The 16905-nt window shown below is 45.6% G+C and overlaps 2 protein-coding genes across 3 annotated transcripts; one reads left to right on the top strand and one right to left on the bottom strand.

The window, feature by feature from the left end:
• Window positions 1-301: 301 nt before the first annotated feature.
• Window positions 302-2562, top strand: bida (BH3 interacting domain death agonist). The gene is made up of 4 exons (XM_084554751.1): window positions 302-420; window positions 731-1014; window positions 1459-1592; window positions 1987-2562. The coding sequence occupies exons 2-4, from the start codon at window positions 750-752 to the stop codon at window positions 2173-2175; spliced, it is 588 nt and encodes a 195-aa protein (XP_084410877.1). The 5' UTR covers window positions 302-420; window positions 731-749; the 3' UTR covers window positions 2176-2562.
• A 63-nt stretch (window positions 2563-2625) lies between these two features.
• On the bottom strand, window positions 2626-16833 carry bcl2l13 (BCL2 like 13). 2 transcript variants are annotated; one of them, XM_084555614.1, is made up of 7 exons: window positions 16538-16833; window positions 15406-15611; window positions 13548-13637; window positions 12749-12905; window positions 11515-11587; window positions 11277-11405; window positions 2626-5640 (listed from the first exon to the last, which is right to left on the bottom strand). In XM_084555614.1, exons 2-7 carry the CDS (start codon window positions 15542-15544, stop codon window positions 4591-4593), a joined length of 1638 nt encoding a protein of 545 aa, XP_084411740.1. In that variant the 5' UTR covers window positions 15545-15611; window positions 16538-16833; the 3' UTR covers window positions 2626-4590. The 2 variants fall into 2 exon arrangements, with proteins under 2 accessions (XP_084411740.1, XP_084411741.1); XM_084555615.1 differs by lacking the exon at window positions 16538-16833 and adding an exon at window positions 15954-16086.
• Between the last annotated feature and the right edge of the window lie 72 nt (window positions 16834-16905).

Below are 16905 nucleotides of genomic sequence, written 5' to 3'. Positions count from 1 at the left end.
ATTTTTAATAAAAACACACTGCAACAAGATAAAGTAGCATAATTATTTATGCGATAGAGGTATAAGCCCTATACTTTACAGTGTACAGTAACATTATAATATTATGAGTAAGTTAATTCAGTGTAACTTTTATAATCTACAACAACAGAATCGTATTTTTCTTTTACGAAAGCGACGTTAACTTGGGGGCGTGGTTTCGGGTTTCCCTTCCCGCCTCCGCGGTGCGAGCAAAACACTTCGTAGGCGAGCTTTGCGCATGCGCGTCCGCAGGTGACGCGCTTTCAGACTTGTTTTTTTTTTTTTTTCCACTTCATGTCTAGAGTTTAGTCTTGGCTCCCACGGCTCAGCGGCGGACGACTATTTATGGCGCATCACTGACTTAAAACAAGCAGAAAGTTTATGTAGAACAAGAAACGAACAGTGAGTAAAACGAGGCTTTTTTAAAACCAAATAATTGTGGCTTTAGTTTAACGTCGAAACTTTGATGCTAACTGAAACAGTTAACTACAGTTAGCATTAGCTTAAACGGTTTTTCTTGTCATTTTTAAGAAAACCAGTTGATTCCGTTGGAACAGAAAAGAGATTTTTGTCGATTTATTTCATGTTCTTAATATGTATTTTTTAACGACGTTGTTGTTTTTATATTCTTAACCGATACGATGTGTTGCGTTTGAGTCACTCGGTGTTTGTTATTGGATAAACTAACTTTGTTTGGCTTTTCCTGTTAAAGGGCCCCAGGGTGATACTCGATGGACGCCTTGGGGAATGTATTCTGCGGGCAAAACAAGGCCCTTGTCGTGTTGGCCTTCCTTCAGGCGGACTGTAGGAACTCTGAATTCTCCAAGGAGCTTCAGTTCCTGCGCAATGACCCCGGTCTTGTCCGGGACATCAACTCCAACGGGCCCGGGTCCTGGAGAGAGTGTCTGGACGATGGGAGCCTTGAAACCGACGGACACCTGCCCTGCCAAGCCTTTCTAGGTGATATCCAGCCCTCTGTGGAACTGCAGTGGCCTAGTAAGTACCAGGACCAGTAACTTTAACTGTAGAAGGATTATTTTAATCTGTAATTGTCGTTAAACCCACATTAAACTCTCCAAGTCTTGTTTGTGACAGACATTTCTCACTACAAAAGTTTAATCCTTTATTGTGTGTATTAAAAATCAACACATAAAATCCAGTTTAAGTCAAATAAACAGTCTCTTCCTGCACTAACTATGTCAAGCCGGTCATAATGTCATCTGATAGTTGCTTCCAGCAACAGAAACAAAACAACTTGAGGTCTAAAGTGAAAGCAGGAAGTGACTACTGTCAGCTGTTTTCGTGTAAACGCAGTTCAAGCTAAATCTGTGTCACAGAGATTAAATGTGTCATATCACGAGTTTAATGAAGGCTCACTGTTTGAATCCTGTAATATCAGGTTGATTTAAATATATATTGCTGTCTTGTTTTCCCCGCCAGGGAACAATGTAGACGTAGCAGTCATTCAGGGCGTTGCAGGGATGCTGAGAGACATTGCCGAGCAGTTTGAACAAAATGTTGTGGCTCGGGCTACAGAGAACCTTTGCAGCAATATATCAAAGTCCTCTCCAACAGTAAGTGATTCAAGATTGCTTGAGTTGTTGTTGATGATGTTGTGATCATATCGTATGTCCTATTTGGACTGGGAAGTCCGAATTTTTGAGTTCCCAGTAGAAAAAAAAATACTGGCTCTACTCGGTGAGAAAGATAAATCAAGAAAGAATTAATATGCTTGTTCAAAATCAAATTAGTTAGAGGAATACACACCCTAGCAACACCATGCCTTAAGTAATGTTTAAAGTGAAGAATTTATTATCTTCTATAAACCCAGCAAGTCCGGTCACTGTTGTGTCAGTTTTTGCTTTGATTATAATTTAAAGGAACTAAAAGAGAAGTGTTTTTATTTCCAATAGTCAGAGCACTTTATTGACGTACACTAATTGTTCTGCGTTTGGGTCTGCTCTCCAGGATTGGAAAGGACACCTTTCCAGAGCGGTGAGGAGCGTGATGGCCCAGACTGTGGGTCTGGAGCAACTACACCAGGAGCGACTCATCTTGGCCCTCACTCTCACTCTGGTGAAGGGAGTGTGCGAGCAGACCCCACGGGTGCTCAGAACCCTTTTCAGCACTGCGCTACAGTTCATCAACACTGGCTGACTTTCGAGATGCACACTCGACAGGAAATTACAGTGAAATGTGTGGTGGTTTCCAGGCTAAGCTTGAAACACACATCTGTTCCTTATGACCAGCCAGCTGTAAAAAAAAAAAAAAAAAATGAATTAAATGTTAACTAATGCAACTAACTGAGCAAAACTGAATGAGGTTTTGAGTTTACATTACTTTCTTAACACGAAATTAAAGTTTCAGTTTGATTCTTTTGTTTTCATTACTTCATATGATCTGTTTCCGTTTAGTATTGTTTAAAACTTCTGTTTTCATTTAATACTTGAAATAAGAGGAAGGAATATGACACTTTTCTTTTTGGATATGTATGTATGTTCCATTGTATTTTGTAACTTCAATAATAAACATGTTTAAATACAGTCTAGTTTGAGATTTTTTTTTTATTATGAACATAAATAACAGACCGCCACAGAAAGATTCTGTTTTTATCTTTTTATTATTCTCATTTCTCAACAGCATATTATAGGAAACTCAGGATAAAAAGTGTCCCGTGCAGGACCTTTTGATCCTGCTCTGAACTTTTAATAGATTCCCTTTGAGTTTGAGCTGATGGGTAGTACCACATTTTAATACTGAGACGGACACAAAAATATCCTTTCAGCGTCCAAGATGGTATCTGTCCACCACCTTGCTGAAACGGTCATTCATAATTTTATTTTCTATTTTTTTGTTTATGTTGAGAGGATTTACCATAAGGTCACCCAAACCTTCAGCAGAAAAGTTTAAGTGGTGAGATGGTGACAGCGATCTGGGTAAATTGTTGACGTCTTAGCAACCAAGTAAATGCAATGCGTTGCAAGAGGCAGAGAACTTTCCATCTAAACTAACTTAGAAGGGCCACATGGGACATTCCACCACTGTGGTTCACGTTTCCTGTTTTGGCGACCTCTTCTTCAATATGCATCGACTGACATTTCTCTAACGTGGTCATATATTAATGCAGGATTTATAAGAAACCAGATTTTCAAGCACATGTGAACGCATCCGAACTACTTGATGCGGTTACGATTGTCGCTGCAGAGCAAAGTTTGGCTTTTAATACCTCACTTTCTACTCGGGGGAACATACTGAATCGACGTCCCGTCATCTGGTGCATTTGCGTATCTGTAGGTGAACGGTAATAAAACTGGCACATTATTAGCACTAGATTATAGTGCAAAACTATGAGAACTAAAGACGCTTGGCTGAAAATAGATCAAGAGGTAAGTAGGCGAAAAGATGGTGCATACACTGAAGTTAAGTCAACCATGAAATAACACTTTCATTAACAGGAAGACTGAATTCATCTGTTGCAGTTACATTCCTGCTTCTCCTTTTCTGGAGTATTTGCTAGTCATTTCTTAAGCATGGGCAGCGGCTGATGTTGTTTAGCTCATGCATATAAAATGTAATGCAGTTTATAACAAAAAACAAACCAAAAAAAAATCTTTAAAGATTGTACGACACCATAAACTGCATGTATGAAGCAGCAAAACACCAAAAGGGAAAATGCATTGCAGAGACAATCAATACCTTGTTGTCTTCAAGTGTTTTTGGGCCTTCACAGTACGTTTAAGATTCACACAAAAAGGGCAGGTCTGCATCTCACAAGTATACCAGAACGCCTGATTGATCATTTCTACAAAACGCAGCATTAATAGTACGGCGCCTTAGGGCACACTTAAGTGTTGCAGTTCACAAAAATATATATTAAATGCCAACATAATATATCAGATCTGTCTTTGAAGTGGTTTCAGTTTCAGAGTGAACGGCTCTTAAAAGGAAATATGAATGTGTCGTGTTCCTTTCCAATTCTGAAAAAGAGAAGAGCTAGAAAACCGCACGTCTGACAGTATAAATAAAATGTTCTTGAGGGTTTTTCCGTGGAAGTTGACTGATTCAGATTGCAAAAAAAAACAAACAAAAACAAAGTGGAAAAAGGTCAGAAACTAAGCAGAACATGGATACAGGCTAACACACATACTTTCCTATTAAACTAACAGCAGTTGCTGGAGTTAAAAAAATAAAAATAAAAAAAAAATAAAGAGTTTAAAGACAAAAATGCAAATTGACCCAATGAGAAAAATAAGAAGAAGAGCAGTGGAGTGCATTGTGTGTGTGTTTTTTCTTTCTGTGTTTGCACCTAACGAAGCAGCCAGGGCTCCCAGCAGTGAGGTTGCAGAGGAGGTGTGATTTTGGTTTGTTGGGGCGGGCTGGGGCGGGCTGGGGCGGGCTGGGGTACTTTCACACATTTTAAACCTTCAAAAACTACAGCGGACAATTAAAAATAAGAAACTAATTCGAAAAATACAATTAGAAAGGAGAGTCCCGTCACGGGTGTACATTTATTTCTACCGTAGGACCTTATCATTTGCATTCTCCTCCCCTGAGGGTGATCCCTTTTCTATTCTATTTCCTCCTGAAGCTTATGACGCTGTATGTCATAGCAGCAGCGAGGACCACCAGAGCGGCGCCCCCGTACAGCAGCGCCGAGAGATCCGACGCCGACTCCGGCTGCTCTGGAGCCTCCTCGGCCGGGGCTTCCACCGGTGCGCCTGCAGCCTCTGAGACGGGAACTGCAGTCACGGTGGCGTCCGGTTCCGCCACAGTCTCTGGTTCTGGCTGGGCTTCCTCTTGCTGGTGAGGCACTGGGACGGGCTCCCGCTCCGGCTCAGGAGCCGGTTCCGCCGTGGCTTCAGGCTCCGCTGGTGCTGTTGGGATTTCCTTGGCTGGAGGTGGGGCTGCCACCTCAGCAGGCACTGGGGCAGTGGCAGCAGCTGGTTCTGGCTCAGGCTCTGGTTCTACTGCAGGAACAGGCAACGGCGCTTGGGGCTCCGGTTCAGCAGGAGGGGAGGCAGCAGATTCTGGGAGCGGGGGAAGCAGCTCTGGTTCTGAGGAGGCGAGGGAAGGTTCTGCGGACAAGCTTGCGGGCGCTTCTATCACAACCGGCTCCTCTAATGAAATCAGGGAAGCTGGGGGCGTGGAGTCCATCTTGTCCAACACTGGGACATGTGGATTCTGGTCCCTAAATTCCTCCCTGAGCGCAGCCAGATCACTCTCCGTGCCCAAAACACTCATCATGCTTTCTGCTATCACCTCGCCGCCTTCCTCCAGCATCTCGGCGTCCTCGCGCTCGACGTGGACAATGTCCGAGTTCGACGAGTTGTTCTCGCTGCGCTCCTCGGCCAGAGCCACGCCCTCGTTGCTGTCCAGGCTCTTGACGTCTTCGGGGTCCATTGCGCTGACCTGCGCCCAAGACTCGTGGCCGGCCAGAGACACAGGCAAGCTCTCCGTCTGCCAGGAGCTCGGCTCGCTGCTGTTGTCGCCGGTGCAGAGTAGCGGCGAGGGAGGGCTGAGCTGGTCGTGATGCTGCTCCCCGGAGAGGATGTAAATGTCGTTGCTGTCTTCGGCGATGCTCACGCCTCGCTCCTCCTCTGGCACTAGGCTAAATATTTCACCCTGTGGTAGACAGAAAGGAACAAAAATCCCATTTATATTCTCTATAAAAGAAGACAGCTAATCAGGCTGAGGTGACACAGAGGACTTTAAAGAGAGCTTAGTCATCGGAGTTCTATTAGACCTCTGGTGTCCTCTTGGATTATGATCGGATAGCATCCTGTGTTTGTCTGTTCGGGGGGGGGGCTGGTTGATGTGATCTGGAGCAGCGGTGGCCCCCAGTGTGTTAAGGCTAAAACACAAGTCTCTCTCTCCCTCTCTCTCTGCTCCTGTCCCCGGGCACGTCATGTCGTCACGGTTTGACCTCCTTCTTTTAGGTTATGTTTGTTTTCTACACTCACCCTCGACTCACACGCACCATACACTGCTGACTCTACTTACTTCTCCATTTATTATTCTCCAAGTATTATTCTGTCGGGACACTGGTGTGTTTCTCTTTCGTTGTGCACAACCGATTCAGAACGACACAATGCCGTTAAACACTAAAGTAAAAATGCAGCAACAATCATTGAAGCTTGAGTTACAGTAGCCTCCTGTGCCACCTAGTGACCAACAGTAGATCAGCAACCATCTGCTTTTTTATGTAACAGGCACATCATATAATCATGTGTGCATCAATGACACAAAGGTGAGTCTGCTGGTAAAATGTCTACTATCAGGCATAACATTATGACCAACTTCTCTCCCTTGTGCCTCCAAATGGACATGGGCCTTCTGAGGGTGTCCTGTGGTGTCTGGCAACAGAATGTTGTTAGTGGGGGGGCCTGTGAGGGGAGGGGCCTCTATGGATCATCCCACAGATACTTGATCAGTTTGGGATCTAGTGAATTTGTAGGCCAGGTCAACACCTTGTGCTGTTCTTCATGTTTTTTTTTGTGTGTGTGTGCGTGTGTCAGGCTGCATCCTGCTGGGGATGGCTGCTGCCATCAAGGAGTGTCATTGCTATGGGGTGGGGGTGCCTGGTCTGGTCTAGGTGGGTGCTACATGTCTAACTAACATCCACAAGAACGAATGCCAGGTCCCAAAGTTTCCCAGCAGAACGCTGAATTGTCAACGTTATTCACTTCTCCTGTCAGTGGTCATAATGTTATGCCTGATCAGTGTATTTACCGAGCATGCAGTGATGCTTATTATGTTGCCGAGCAGTAAAATCCAACACCTCAGGTTTGGACTTCAATAAACACCAGTGTCACTTTCTTTTAGCTGCAATTAGCAAGTACATGCTAGTACTTGCTAATTGCTCCGATTAATCCGATTGATGGTATTCCTGATTTACTCAACACCCTCCTTAAAGTCACTAAGATTCATACTCTGGATCGTAGAGGTCAACTCATTACATAGCAGCGTAAAGACACCACACATAGCACAACGTAGCGTGACAGTTTAAGTAGGTGGAGTTTACTGATGACAGAGAAAAAAGTGCTGAGACAAGGTTTACTGTTTGATAAACAGCAGATGTGGGTTTACAAGTAATGAAATGTGCGTGTCTGAGATGAAGTCACCAGCCAACAGCTTCTCTGTTGCGTTTCACGTACGGTGTGACCCAAACTAACGAGATTCAAAGAGACAGCGGGGACGGAGGTGTTTGTCTAACAGGGGAGGGTGTGCTGCGTTTGTGAGGGAGCTACTGACAGCAGGATGAACACGACGGGAGGATGCATACGGCACGTGAGCTGGTACATTTTTTTTTTTAAAATAAGCTTTAAAGTGGCAGAGGTCGCTGTCCTTACAGAGACGCTCGGCGCTGCGGCGATGGCGGCTGCAGCTGGGAGGAAGGGCGGAGATTAAATCTCGACAGCGCCCCGTCGTTATCCGACATTCGCTTTCTCCATAAGCTGATTTGCATGAGGGAGAGCGGGAGTATCCCACAAAATCCTCCCTCCATCAGCTGGACCCGACAGGTCAAGGTTGCCATGCAGGATAAAATATGAAGCATTTATGACGCAACGTTTTGTGCATACTGGCGGCTTAAAACAGCTGGAATTATTATATGGATGGGTCACTCTTTGACTGAAGTACAGTTCATAGTGAGCACAAAATTAATAAAAGCTACGATAGGAGGATTTTTGCTCTTTTTTGTGCTCTAGTTTGCTCTAAATTTGATCTTTAATGTTCCTTCAGCGCTGTTAAGGCTGGAAAACACACAAACCGAGGTGTAGTTCTCCACCCTCGCCCCAAGACAAAACAATATAAAAACCTGCACACATTCTTGTTGCAGAGCCAAAGCCGCTGCACAGCCTCACCTGCATCTGTCTGAGCAGATCGGTGCTTCTTTACCACACAGCGTCACCCTACTCTGATGTTAAACAGAGAGCTATCCAAGACATTGGAGGGTTGAGGAGCATAGGGGGAAGTCGGGGGTCTTTTAGGAGAAGAGATGCCAAGTCTACGTGCGACTGTTACAAGTACGTGTGACACTGGCACATGGCTGTCACATAATCTAAACATTAGATCTGGGTTGTTGCAGAAAAAAGAAAACAAGAAGAAGCAAGCTATCCACTGATACACAAGAGTGCGAACCGGGATTATTTTTGATCGATGTGATGTTCTCTGGCTCATACGCACACTTGACATTCAGGAGGATTACATCATCACTGTTCCTAATGGCCGGGCATCGCAAGAGGTCACCACAGCAGCTGACTGACTCGACTAAAACGCGGCGCTGAGAGATTTAAACTGCTGCGCTGCACATCGGAGATCAACTGTACCGTAAAAAAACATAACGGGAATCAGTAGAAACTAGACTTTAGACGGAGGCACATTCAGAGACTGATTCAAAGCAACGTTTCCTCACCTTCCCTAGAATATTCCCACTTACCCCTATGAGTATCCACTTCTCTACGTCAGCCTCCAACAAAGCAATAAAACTAATTCCACCTCTTCTCCAGCGGCGTATTTTGAATTAATGACGGAAAACAGAGGCCCCACTAAGCAATAAAGCCACTGAGAGCGCTGCCTGCCGCCGTATGAAACTATCCACCACGAGCTGTGTGTTTGGACATTCTGATATTTCAGTGTGTTTATGCAACCTGACAGCTTTGGGAGAGCCTTTGGCAAACTCTTTCTAAACTTGACGCAGCAGCCTCTTGTCTTGCTGCACAGTTTGCATCTGTAAATACCGTTTGCTTTTTTGTGGCCCGGCAGCCGTTAGACGGACAGAGGGGCACAGGAAATGGACGTCTGCCCTTATCAAACTCTGGCAGTCGGCCCGTGCGTTGCTGCTGCTGCTGCTGCTGCTGCTGCTGCTGCTGCTGCTGCTGTAGCAGGTTTTACAGCGACCTACAAGTGGGTCAGCTAAACCCCTGGTGATGATGTTTTTAGAGGATTATTAAGAGTTATTTTGGGGGCTTCCTCGCGCTTCTTCTCTTCTCCGGTTCGTACTGATGCAATGGGACGGTGATTCACGCTTTTTTCTCCCGGTGCTGGTCAGTAGGAGCTTACATAACAAGTGCTGCCACACTGTACAGCATGCAGCGTAATGTGTCCTGACAGGGCACAGGCTTGAAACCCAGCAGCACCGTGTCCTGAAAACATCGCCCCTGCAGCACTTCTCTGAGCTACTGCCCGCACAAAACGGAAGGCAATACAGACGTGCCTATTGAGATAGGCTGCTTTGACTATCAGTTTACTATCAAGAGTGCTGCAGTGAAATGACCTCTTTGTTATCTCTTTGCAAAGAGGTCAGGTGCAGATATGTCGGCGCGGCGCTTCACGTTACACCGCGCTCACGAGGGGCCCTGCGATATGAAATGACGGACGCGCACGCTCGGGTCTTATTCAGCGGTTTTCAGTGTCAGAAGGACGGCCGTCTGATTCCTGGTGGCGGGATCTTCCACCGCGGCCTCCTTCGCACCCGCCCCTGGCTGTGATCCGTCCGAGGCCGACCGGTTTTGTTCCTGCCAAATGAAGTGTGCACCGCATTAAGCTGGTAATATTCCCTATGTGCATTCTGCTGTAAGTAACAATGGCTTTATCAGAGCAGGCCAAACCCAACATGGCGTGTCACTTGCACAACAATCAAAGCAGCGAGAACAGGACGGGCGGAATATCCACTTTTACGATGGATTTTTTTTTGCGTCGATTTCGCAAATTATACGGTAAAGTTTAAACACATAAATGAGACAAATATGAGAAAGGAAACGTAAAAGAATATATATTAAAATTGATGCTCCTTACTTAGTATTAAAGGGCACAAAGAGGTCGCTGTCCTATATAAAAAAAAGTCCACTCTTACATTTATATTCAGACACTGAACAATAACAAGAGGTGGACACATTGCCATGGAGGAAAGACCTACTCTGCTAAAGCTGCACGCTCTCCCGTGTTTTCTGGAGCAGAAATAACGCACAAATCGGGACCAAGCGAGCTCACTGCGTAGCCGCATCACAAGTGAAACATCCTACCTCGGTGCGAAGCCTCGAGACCCTCCAGTTTACACTTGGAACAGTCGAAGCGCAAGAGAGTCAGAGTGAGTTGTGGAGGTAGAAAGCCAGTTGGAGGCAAGTGTGAACGCAGGCAGCTGTCAAACTAAAAGATTTCCCTTTGCCCGTCCCCTCTCTCTCCACTCTCTCTCTCTCTCTCTCACTCTCTCTCACATATCCCTCCCCTACTTCGTATTCCCTCCCTCCTCCCTTCTCTTCATCCCTCCATTGCTGGTCTTGCCCGGGCCTATCATCCGTTCATCCCGTGTGACATAACGAGGAGAAAGAATGCGGCTTTGTTAGGCGGAGCATCGTTAGGCGGCCGGAGAGCAACGGTTAACGCGTCGAGTCACGTGACCTCGCCCATCACCACGACCCCCGTTCGCTCGAAGCCACCGCGGTGCTCTACTTCTGACGGTACTGGCATACTATACTACATCTACACCAATCAGGCATAACATTATGACCACCTTCCTAATATTGTGTAGGTCTCCCTGGTGCCTCCAAAACAGTCGTGACTCATCAGAGAGTGGACATGGGCCTTCTGAGGGTGTCCTGTGGTGTCTGGTAATCGAATGTTGTTAGTGGGGGGGCCTTTGAGGGGGAGGGGCCTCTGTGGATCATCCCACAGATACTTGATCAGTTTGGGATCTAGTGAATTTAGAGGCCAGGTCAACACCTTGTACTGTTCTTCATGTTTTTTTGAGTTGTTCCTAAAGGGTTTTTGTGTGTGTGTGTCTGTGTCAGGCTGCATCCTGCTGGGGATGGCTGCTGCCATCAAGGAGTGTCATTGCTATGGGGTGAGGGGGCCTCGTCTGGTCCCTTAAGACCCTCTGAAAATAATAATTAGAAAGGGGGCCCCCCCAGATGCCTACCCTTTGGCATATTTTGTAATGACAATAGGAGCCGACATACATAGGGGCCGACTTCCATCTACCCTAGGAGGGATTTCACTAGTTTGGACTGGGGGGATTCCAGGGTTTTAATTTTGATCTCAAGTGTGAGGTAGTGTTGTAGCTCACCAACGCCCTCATGTGGCTGTACTCATTACTTGAACTTGTGAACTCAAAACATATTTACTCCCTGGAATCTCCTCGTGAATATTGTTTTTATTTTAAAAACTTAAAAAACGAATATCTGGGAATGTGCTTATTACAAAAACAGCTATTTATATTCGATTTCCGGGTGATTAATGGAACTAAAGGGTCGAGAACTCACCCATCCCCCTTGCTGGATGATGTAGCCGGCCTCGTCCTCCTCTAGGAGGCGCAGGCCCAGGTGCAGGAGAGTTTTCACAGAGTGGCCCTCGCTTTGTAAAGCCTGGAGCAGCACCAAGGGCACCAGCACCTGGTGGCGGTGGTGGGAGCGGTTGTGCGGGACAAAAAGAAGTGAATACAGAGTAAATGAGACGCCTTTTTAAAAATCACAGCGGTAGTGGCTCTCATAGCCGACTCACCTTGCTCCATCCTCCTTGTGTGTGCGAGGAGAGATCCAGTGCTGCGTCTCTGAATCTCTGGTAATCCAAGGGTCTGAAACACAAAAAAGTTTTTAGTTCAAAGAGCTGCTGAAAAAATAGCTTTACATTCTCCGTGGGGCTGATAGAAACTGCTTACACTTTCCCCCCTGGTTCTGATTCACACATTAACTAACTAATTTGTGTGTTGTGCTACAGTATATACTATAAATGAATATTAATACGATCGTAGGAAAGAGCACGTCTCGCAGTCTTACCGGTCGGCCACTTCTCTGCACCGCTGGAGCAGCTGCTAATTAATTCCCTCGCCCACACATTGAACTTAATTAAGATTTCCACAATAGTTCCTGTTTTCGTTGTTATTATCATCAGTGTGCGGGGTCGGCTCAAGGGAAATAAAGGCTCGAAGATATTTTCTCCACAGTGCAAATAAACCCACATACTTGAGTTGAGATTGTAAGCACTGCCAGTGTGTGAGCATTCCTTTCACAATGATTATGTTCAAAGCAAACCGGAACGTGTACATATTTGTCAGTGTGTTTGCATTTTGGAAGTGGACAGTGGTCAGCACGGGCGCCCTGACTCATCTGCAGCTACACGGCCCGCAGACTGCGATGCAACGGGATTGACTTCTCTCGACGATTTGAGCTACAGCGGCTGGACGACACCTTTGCACAACGTGTGCATCGATGAGCCTCGGGCTACCGATGGCCCAGTCAGCGGTTCACCTCTTTTCCTTCCTTGGACCACAGCAGACCAGGAACACCCCCACAAGAGCTGCAGTTTTGGAGATGCTCTGGCCCACACGTCTAGCCATCACAGTTTGGCCCTTGTCAAATCCTTCCACTTTCCTATTTTTACTGCTCCTTAGGTCAGCTTTGAGGACAAAATGTTCACTTGTTGCCTGATATATTCCAGCCTCTGACCGAGATAATCATAGTTATCCACTTGACCAGGGGTTATGGTCAGGTGGTCATAATGCTAGGGCTTATCTGATCTGTGTTTATGTTTAGTGAAATAATTTGTGTTGCTCCTGCATTTAATATTAATACAGTAAATACACAACTTTCAATAATATATATATAACCGTTTTTTTCCTTACATCTGACTGCACACACGTGAAAGTTCAAGAGTTCACTCAGGAGAACGTGAACGATAGCAGTCGATTGTGTCGCTCACTTTTTCCAAACACAGTCTGCAAACTCTGCAAACTCACCCTGTGAGTAGAGTGTGCACGGCCGCCGACAGGTGTGCGTCCAGCTCTCTGGCCACCTTGTCTCCCATCGCTGCGAGGCAGTCCTCGATGGAGCTCTCCGGCTTGGCGGGACTGAACACCGGAGATGCGTGGCGGTCGAATCCTGAGCTGGAGGAAGCTGCAGAGAGCACATGCCACAGGACGGAATGATATACACCGATCAGGCATAACATTATGACCACCTTCCTAATATTGTGTAGGTCTCCCTTGTGCCTCCAAAACATTTGGGACTCATCAGAGAATGGACATGGTCCTTCTAAGGGTGTCCTGTAGTGTCTGGTAACACAATGTTAGGGTTAGTGGGGGGGCCTTTGAGTCCTATGAGTTAAAGGGAGGGGATCATTGCACAGATACGTGATCAGTTTGGGATTTTTTTTTAGTTTTTTTAGTTGTTTCTAAACCGTTTTTCTGTGTGTGTGTCTATGTCAGGCTGGGGACGGCTGCTGCCATCAAGGAGTGTCATTGCTATGGGGTGGGGGGTGCCTGGTCTGGTCTAGGTGGGTGCTACATGTCTAAGTAACATCCACATGAATGAATGCCAAGTCCAAAACTTTCCCAGCAGAACACTGAATTGTCACAAGACGATCAGTGTTTACTTCTACTGGCAGTGGTTTTAATGTTGTGGCTTATCGGTTTATCTGACAAGCAGCTGTCATGTTTAAATTGATGTTACTGGAGGACAACCAAAGGAGCTGTGTGTGTGTGTGTGTGTGTGTGTGTGTGTGTGTGTGTGTGCGTGTGCGTGTGCGTGACCACTTACAGGCAGTGATTTCATCTTCCAGTTGTCTCATCTCTTCCTCTATCTGCTCCTTTATCATTCTGGTCCTCTCTCTCTCATTTTGGACATCTCCTGAATGACAGTTAAAAGAACTTAACCCTTTTTCACACTCTTCAGATATACAATACAATACAATAACACACTTTGCAAACCACTTGACCGCATTTAAACTGGAGTACTATGCGTCTTTGGAAAGAAAAATTAAATTCTGCAGAGGCGTGAGGATCAGTGAGCTACTCATTATTTAGAATATTAAAAACCAGGTCATCTCTAAGCTACGGAAAAATGCAAAGCAAAGACACAGCGTCACAGTTTGCCAACAAAACCAGTTTGTTCCTACACAAACAGCAACTTTGCCGGAGGGGAGAACAATCCATGCAGGCTCGTACGAACGCCCTTCACTTTTCGCCGACTCTCGGCGTGAATTAAAACAAGAAGAAGCGGATAATGGTTCTCAGTCATCGCGTGCGCCCCTGACGCGCCTTTTATGCAGAAGTAAATTATTTACGAGATTGCGTCTACACTGCCCGGGGGGGGGGGTGTACTGAACCACGTGAGGGGCCAAAACTAACACAAAGGGCTGCAGGAGCTTTCACATGAGCACATTCTGGATGCGGTCGCTCAGCTTGGAAGGATCCAGCGGCCGCTTGAGAAATGGCGTCTGTGCAAGAGCCGTAATCACACTGAACAACTCAAACAGTGAAGAAATAATAATGTAAATTCACACAATAATTCTCACAACAATGTGCAATACATCTGTGCAATAATTCCTTATGTGCAGATGTGTAACAACGTCATATACAAGTGCTGTAATTTCATGTGACGTAACAGTGATTTATTATTATGAGGAAGGATGATCTCGCACTCAACCCTGATTATTTCCATTAGTTAAAACTAAAAGTTCTTCCTTCATTGAAGATTTTTCCAGTTAATGTTTTTTAAGACAGAAATCAATTTATTTTTTAAAAACAGGAAGTTAAAAGACCCCCTCCTCTTTTGTCTCCCTGAGGACCAGTGTTGGTTTTTCCTGGGCTTGCTGCTGTTTCAGCGCTCGGCCAGACAGCTAGCCAGACAACTATTCCGCTTTGGTCCGTTGGCGTGTGAGTAATCCTACGGTGATTGCACATGACAGGCTGTCAGAAATTGGACCGGGTCGAGCGGAAAGCGGGGATCAGCCACTCATCTGCCCTTCTCCACCCATTCCAAGCATGCACACGACAATAAAATGGACAGGAAACACTCACGCTCCTTTCTTTTTTCTTGCTCAAACTACCATACGGAGCAGGTTTACTGACATGCCTCCTTTACACAGGGCAATGACGTGTAGATCTGCCTCCAGCAGGTCAAAGAAACACACTGATCTGTTTTGGGTTTTTTTTGTTTTTGTATGGGAGGCACAAATGGAACAAGATGAAAAACAGGCTGCTGCAAGCCCCAGGTCATAGCACAGGGCTGCAGTAAATGCCTCTGCAAAGAAAGACAGTCCTGCCTTCAGCGACTCAATAATACTTCAAGGAGTGTAGCTAAGCTTCGCTGGCATTTCTCACGCAGCACAGCTTGTAAACGTAGCATCTGCTAGACGTTGAAGTGGACATGCTGGTCTTGTGAATGCGTTTCTAATGCCAAAGAGCTAAATTGAGCGGGCGAACAGGTGGCTACGTGCCTACACACCGCAAACATTTTGTTTACAAGCACGTGCGCACAGCTCTATTTGTGTGCCCTGTCGACACACAAAGAGTGAGGGTTGTGAATTAATGCAGAGGAATGTTTTCTGACTTCAGCAACAAGAAAGAAGAAGAAAAAAAAAAAAAAATGCAGATCTGAAAGTCATTTCTCTCACCTTGAGCTGAAGACGGCGCCCTGCTGCACACAGGCGGCAAGCCCAGGTAGTTAAGCACAATGTATTTAGTTTCATAATGGAAACTCTCAGGCACAGCGGCGGTGATGGAGGCAGAAGAGGTGGGGCCCGAGGTAGCCATTGAACAGACGTGCGTGTGTCAGACTCTCAGGCACATTAATTCTCACAATCAAAGCTGGACGTCTCACCTGGGGGGAAAAGGACAATCAAGTGAATGAATAATCAGCTGTCATCAGCACAGTTTTAAGTCCAATCACTGGTAGCAAAGGTTTAATAAACCCATATCTGGACTCATGGTCACATGTGCTGTTTTAGTGTAAAACAGCTGTTACATGTGGGACATGAAGGGTTCACAATGTCCCCTGTGCAAGAGGACATGTTCACTTTGCCCATCTGTCAAATCAGCTACGCCTTAATAATTAAACTGGGACAACGTGGGCTCTGACTCCGAGCAGAGGAAGCAAGTCACAAAGCAAGACATGTGGGTAGATTTTGACTTACAGCATAGAATAAAAAACACATCAACTTACTTTCAACACAAAACACAAGATCGAATAAATTTCTTCTATAAACGTACTGAACAAATATATTTTATGTATATTCAAACACTACTGTGAGGTTAAACATCTCACATCGCTCTCCAGAGATGAGCGGACACCATGCGGACCAGAAGTTACATCAAAGTCAAGTCTGCGACATTAAAAAAAACCCAACAACTTCCGGCTTGGACTGTCAAAATAAAACCTCATCCTAGCGGCAAAACATTACCTCAAAAAGTTCTCTTTTTCAAATAACAACATTTGAGTTTTGTTATGGTGACGGGGAAATTAAGCAAAAACAATTCTGGAGTGTTTTCACAAGATTTTCTACACGCGTGACAAAACGTTACACAATGTCAATTATCACGCCTTAGCTTAAATAAATGTCTAGACAGGTGACACGAGTGTTTGCTCCACTGACAAAAATAGCGTTGTGAGAGAAAAGTCGTGGCACGGACGCCTCAGCTCGTGTGCAAGCTACTGTTAGCTAGCTTAACGTTTTAGATGCTATTTTGGAGAGATGAAAACTTAATTATAGCTCAAGTAAAGACAAGAGCGGGTTGCTCGTTTCTTACCGTCCTTGTCCAAAGGCAACCAGGTGCTGACAGGCGACAAGCTAAAAGGAAAACGTGTGCGACAGAGTCCTGCAGCAGTAGCTGGAGAAGGCAGACCACCACTGTCACACAGCAGCAGCAGGAGCAGCAGCAGCACAAGTACACAATGTGCTTTGAATGCTATACAAGCTAGCGGGAATGCAAACTTCCTGACACGCCCTTCAAAATAAATCTCTCACTGGCTACCGGATACCGTTGCCACTTTTCAGAATAATACAGCAGCGTTCATCTTAAAAGTCGACCTGCGCGATGTTAACAATCTCCTGTTGTTATGTACGCTGTTATGTTGAGTTAGTTTTTTAGCGTATCCTAGCAACCGTACCCGCAAA

Source organism: Chelon labrosus, assembly GCF_963514085.1.
Source record: "Chelon labrosus genome assembly, chromosome: 11".
NCBI lineage: Eukaryota > Metazoa > Chordata > Actinopteri > Mugiliformes > Mugilidae > Chelon > Chelon labrosus.
The sequence above is the reverse complement of the archived record's forward strand: the minus strand, read 5'-3'. Positions and strand labels throughout refer to the sequence as shown.

Bases quoted from the DNA above. Each gene is read 5' to 3' on its own strand.
- bida (XM_084554751.1), top strand. From the start codon at position 750: ATGGACGCCTTGGGGAATGTATTCTGCGGGCAAAACAAGGCCCTTGTC. The intron at 1,015-1,458 runs GTAAGTACCAGG...TTTCCCCGCCAG, and splicing joins TGTGGAACTGCAGTGGCCTA to GGAACAATGTAGACGTAGCA. The intron at 1,593-1,986 runs GTAAGTGATTCA...TCTGCTCTCCAG, and splicing joins TATCAAAGTCCTCTCCAACA to GATTGGAAAGGACACCTTTC.
- bcl2l13 (XM_084555614.1), bottom strand. From the start codon at position 15,544: ATGGCTACCTCGGGCCCCACCTCTTCTGCCTCCATCACCGCCGCTGTG. The intron at 11,588-12,748 runs GTGAGTTTGCAG...TTTGTGTTTCAG, and splicing joins GTGCACACTCTACTCACAGG to ACCCTTGGATTACCAGAGAT. The intron at 11,406-11,514 runs GTGAGTCGGCTA...CACCGCCACCAG, and splicing joins CACAAGGAGGATGGAGCAAG to GTGCTGGTGCCCTTGGTGCT.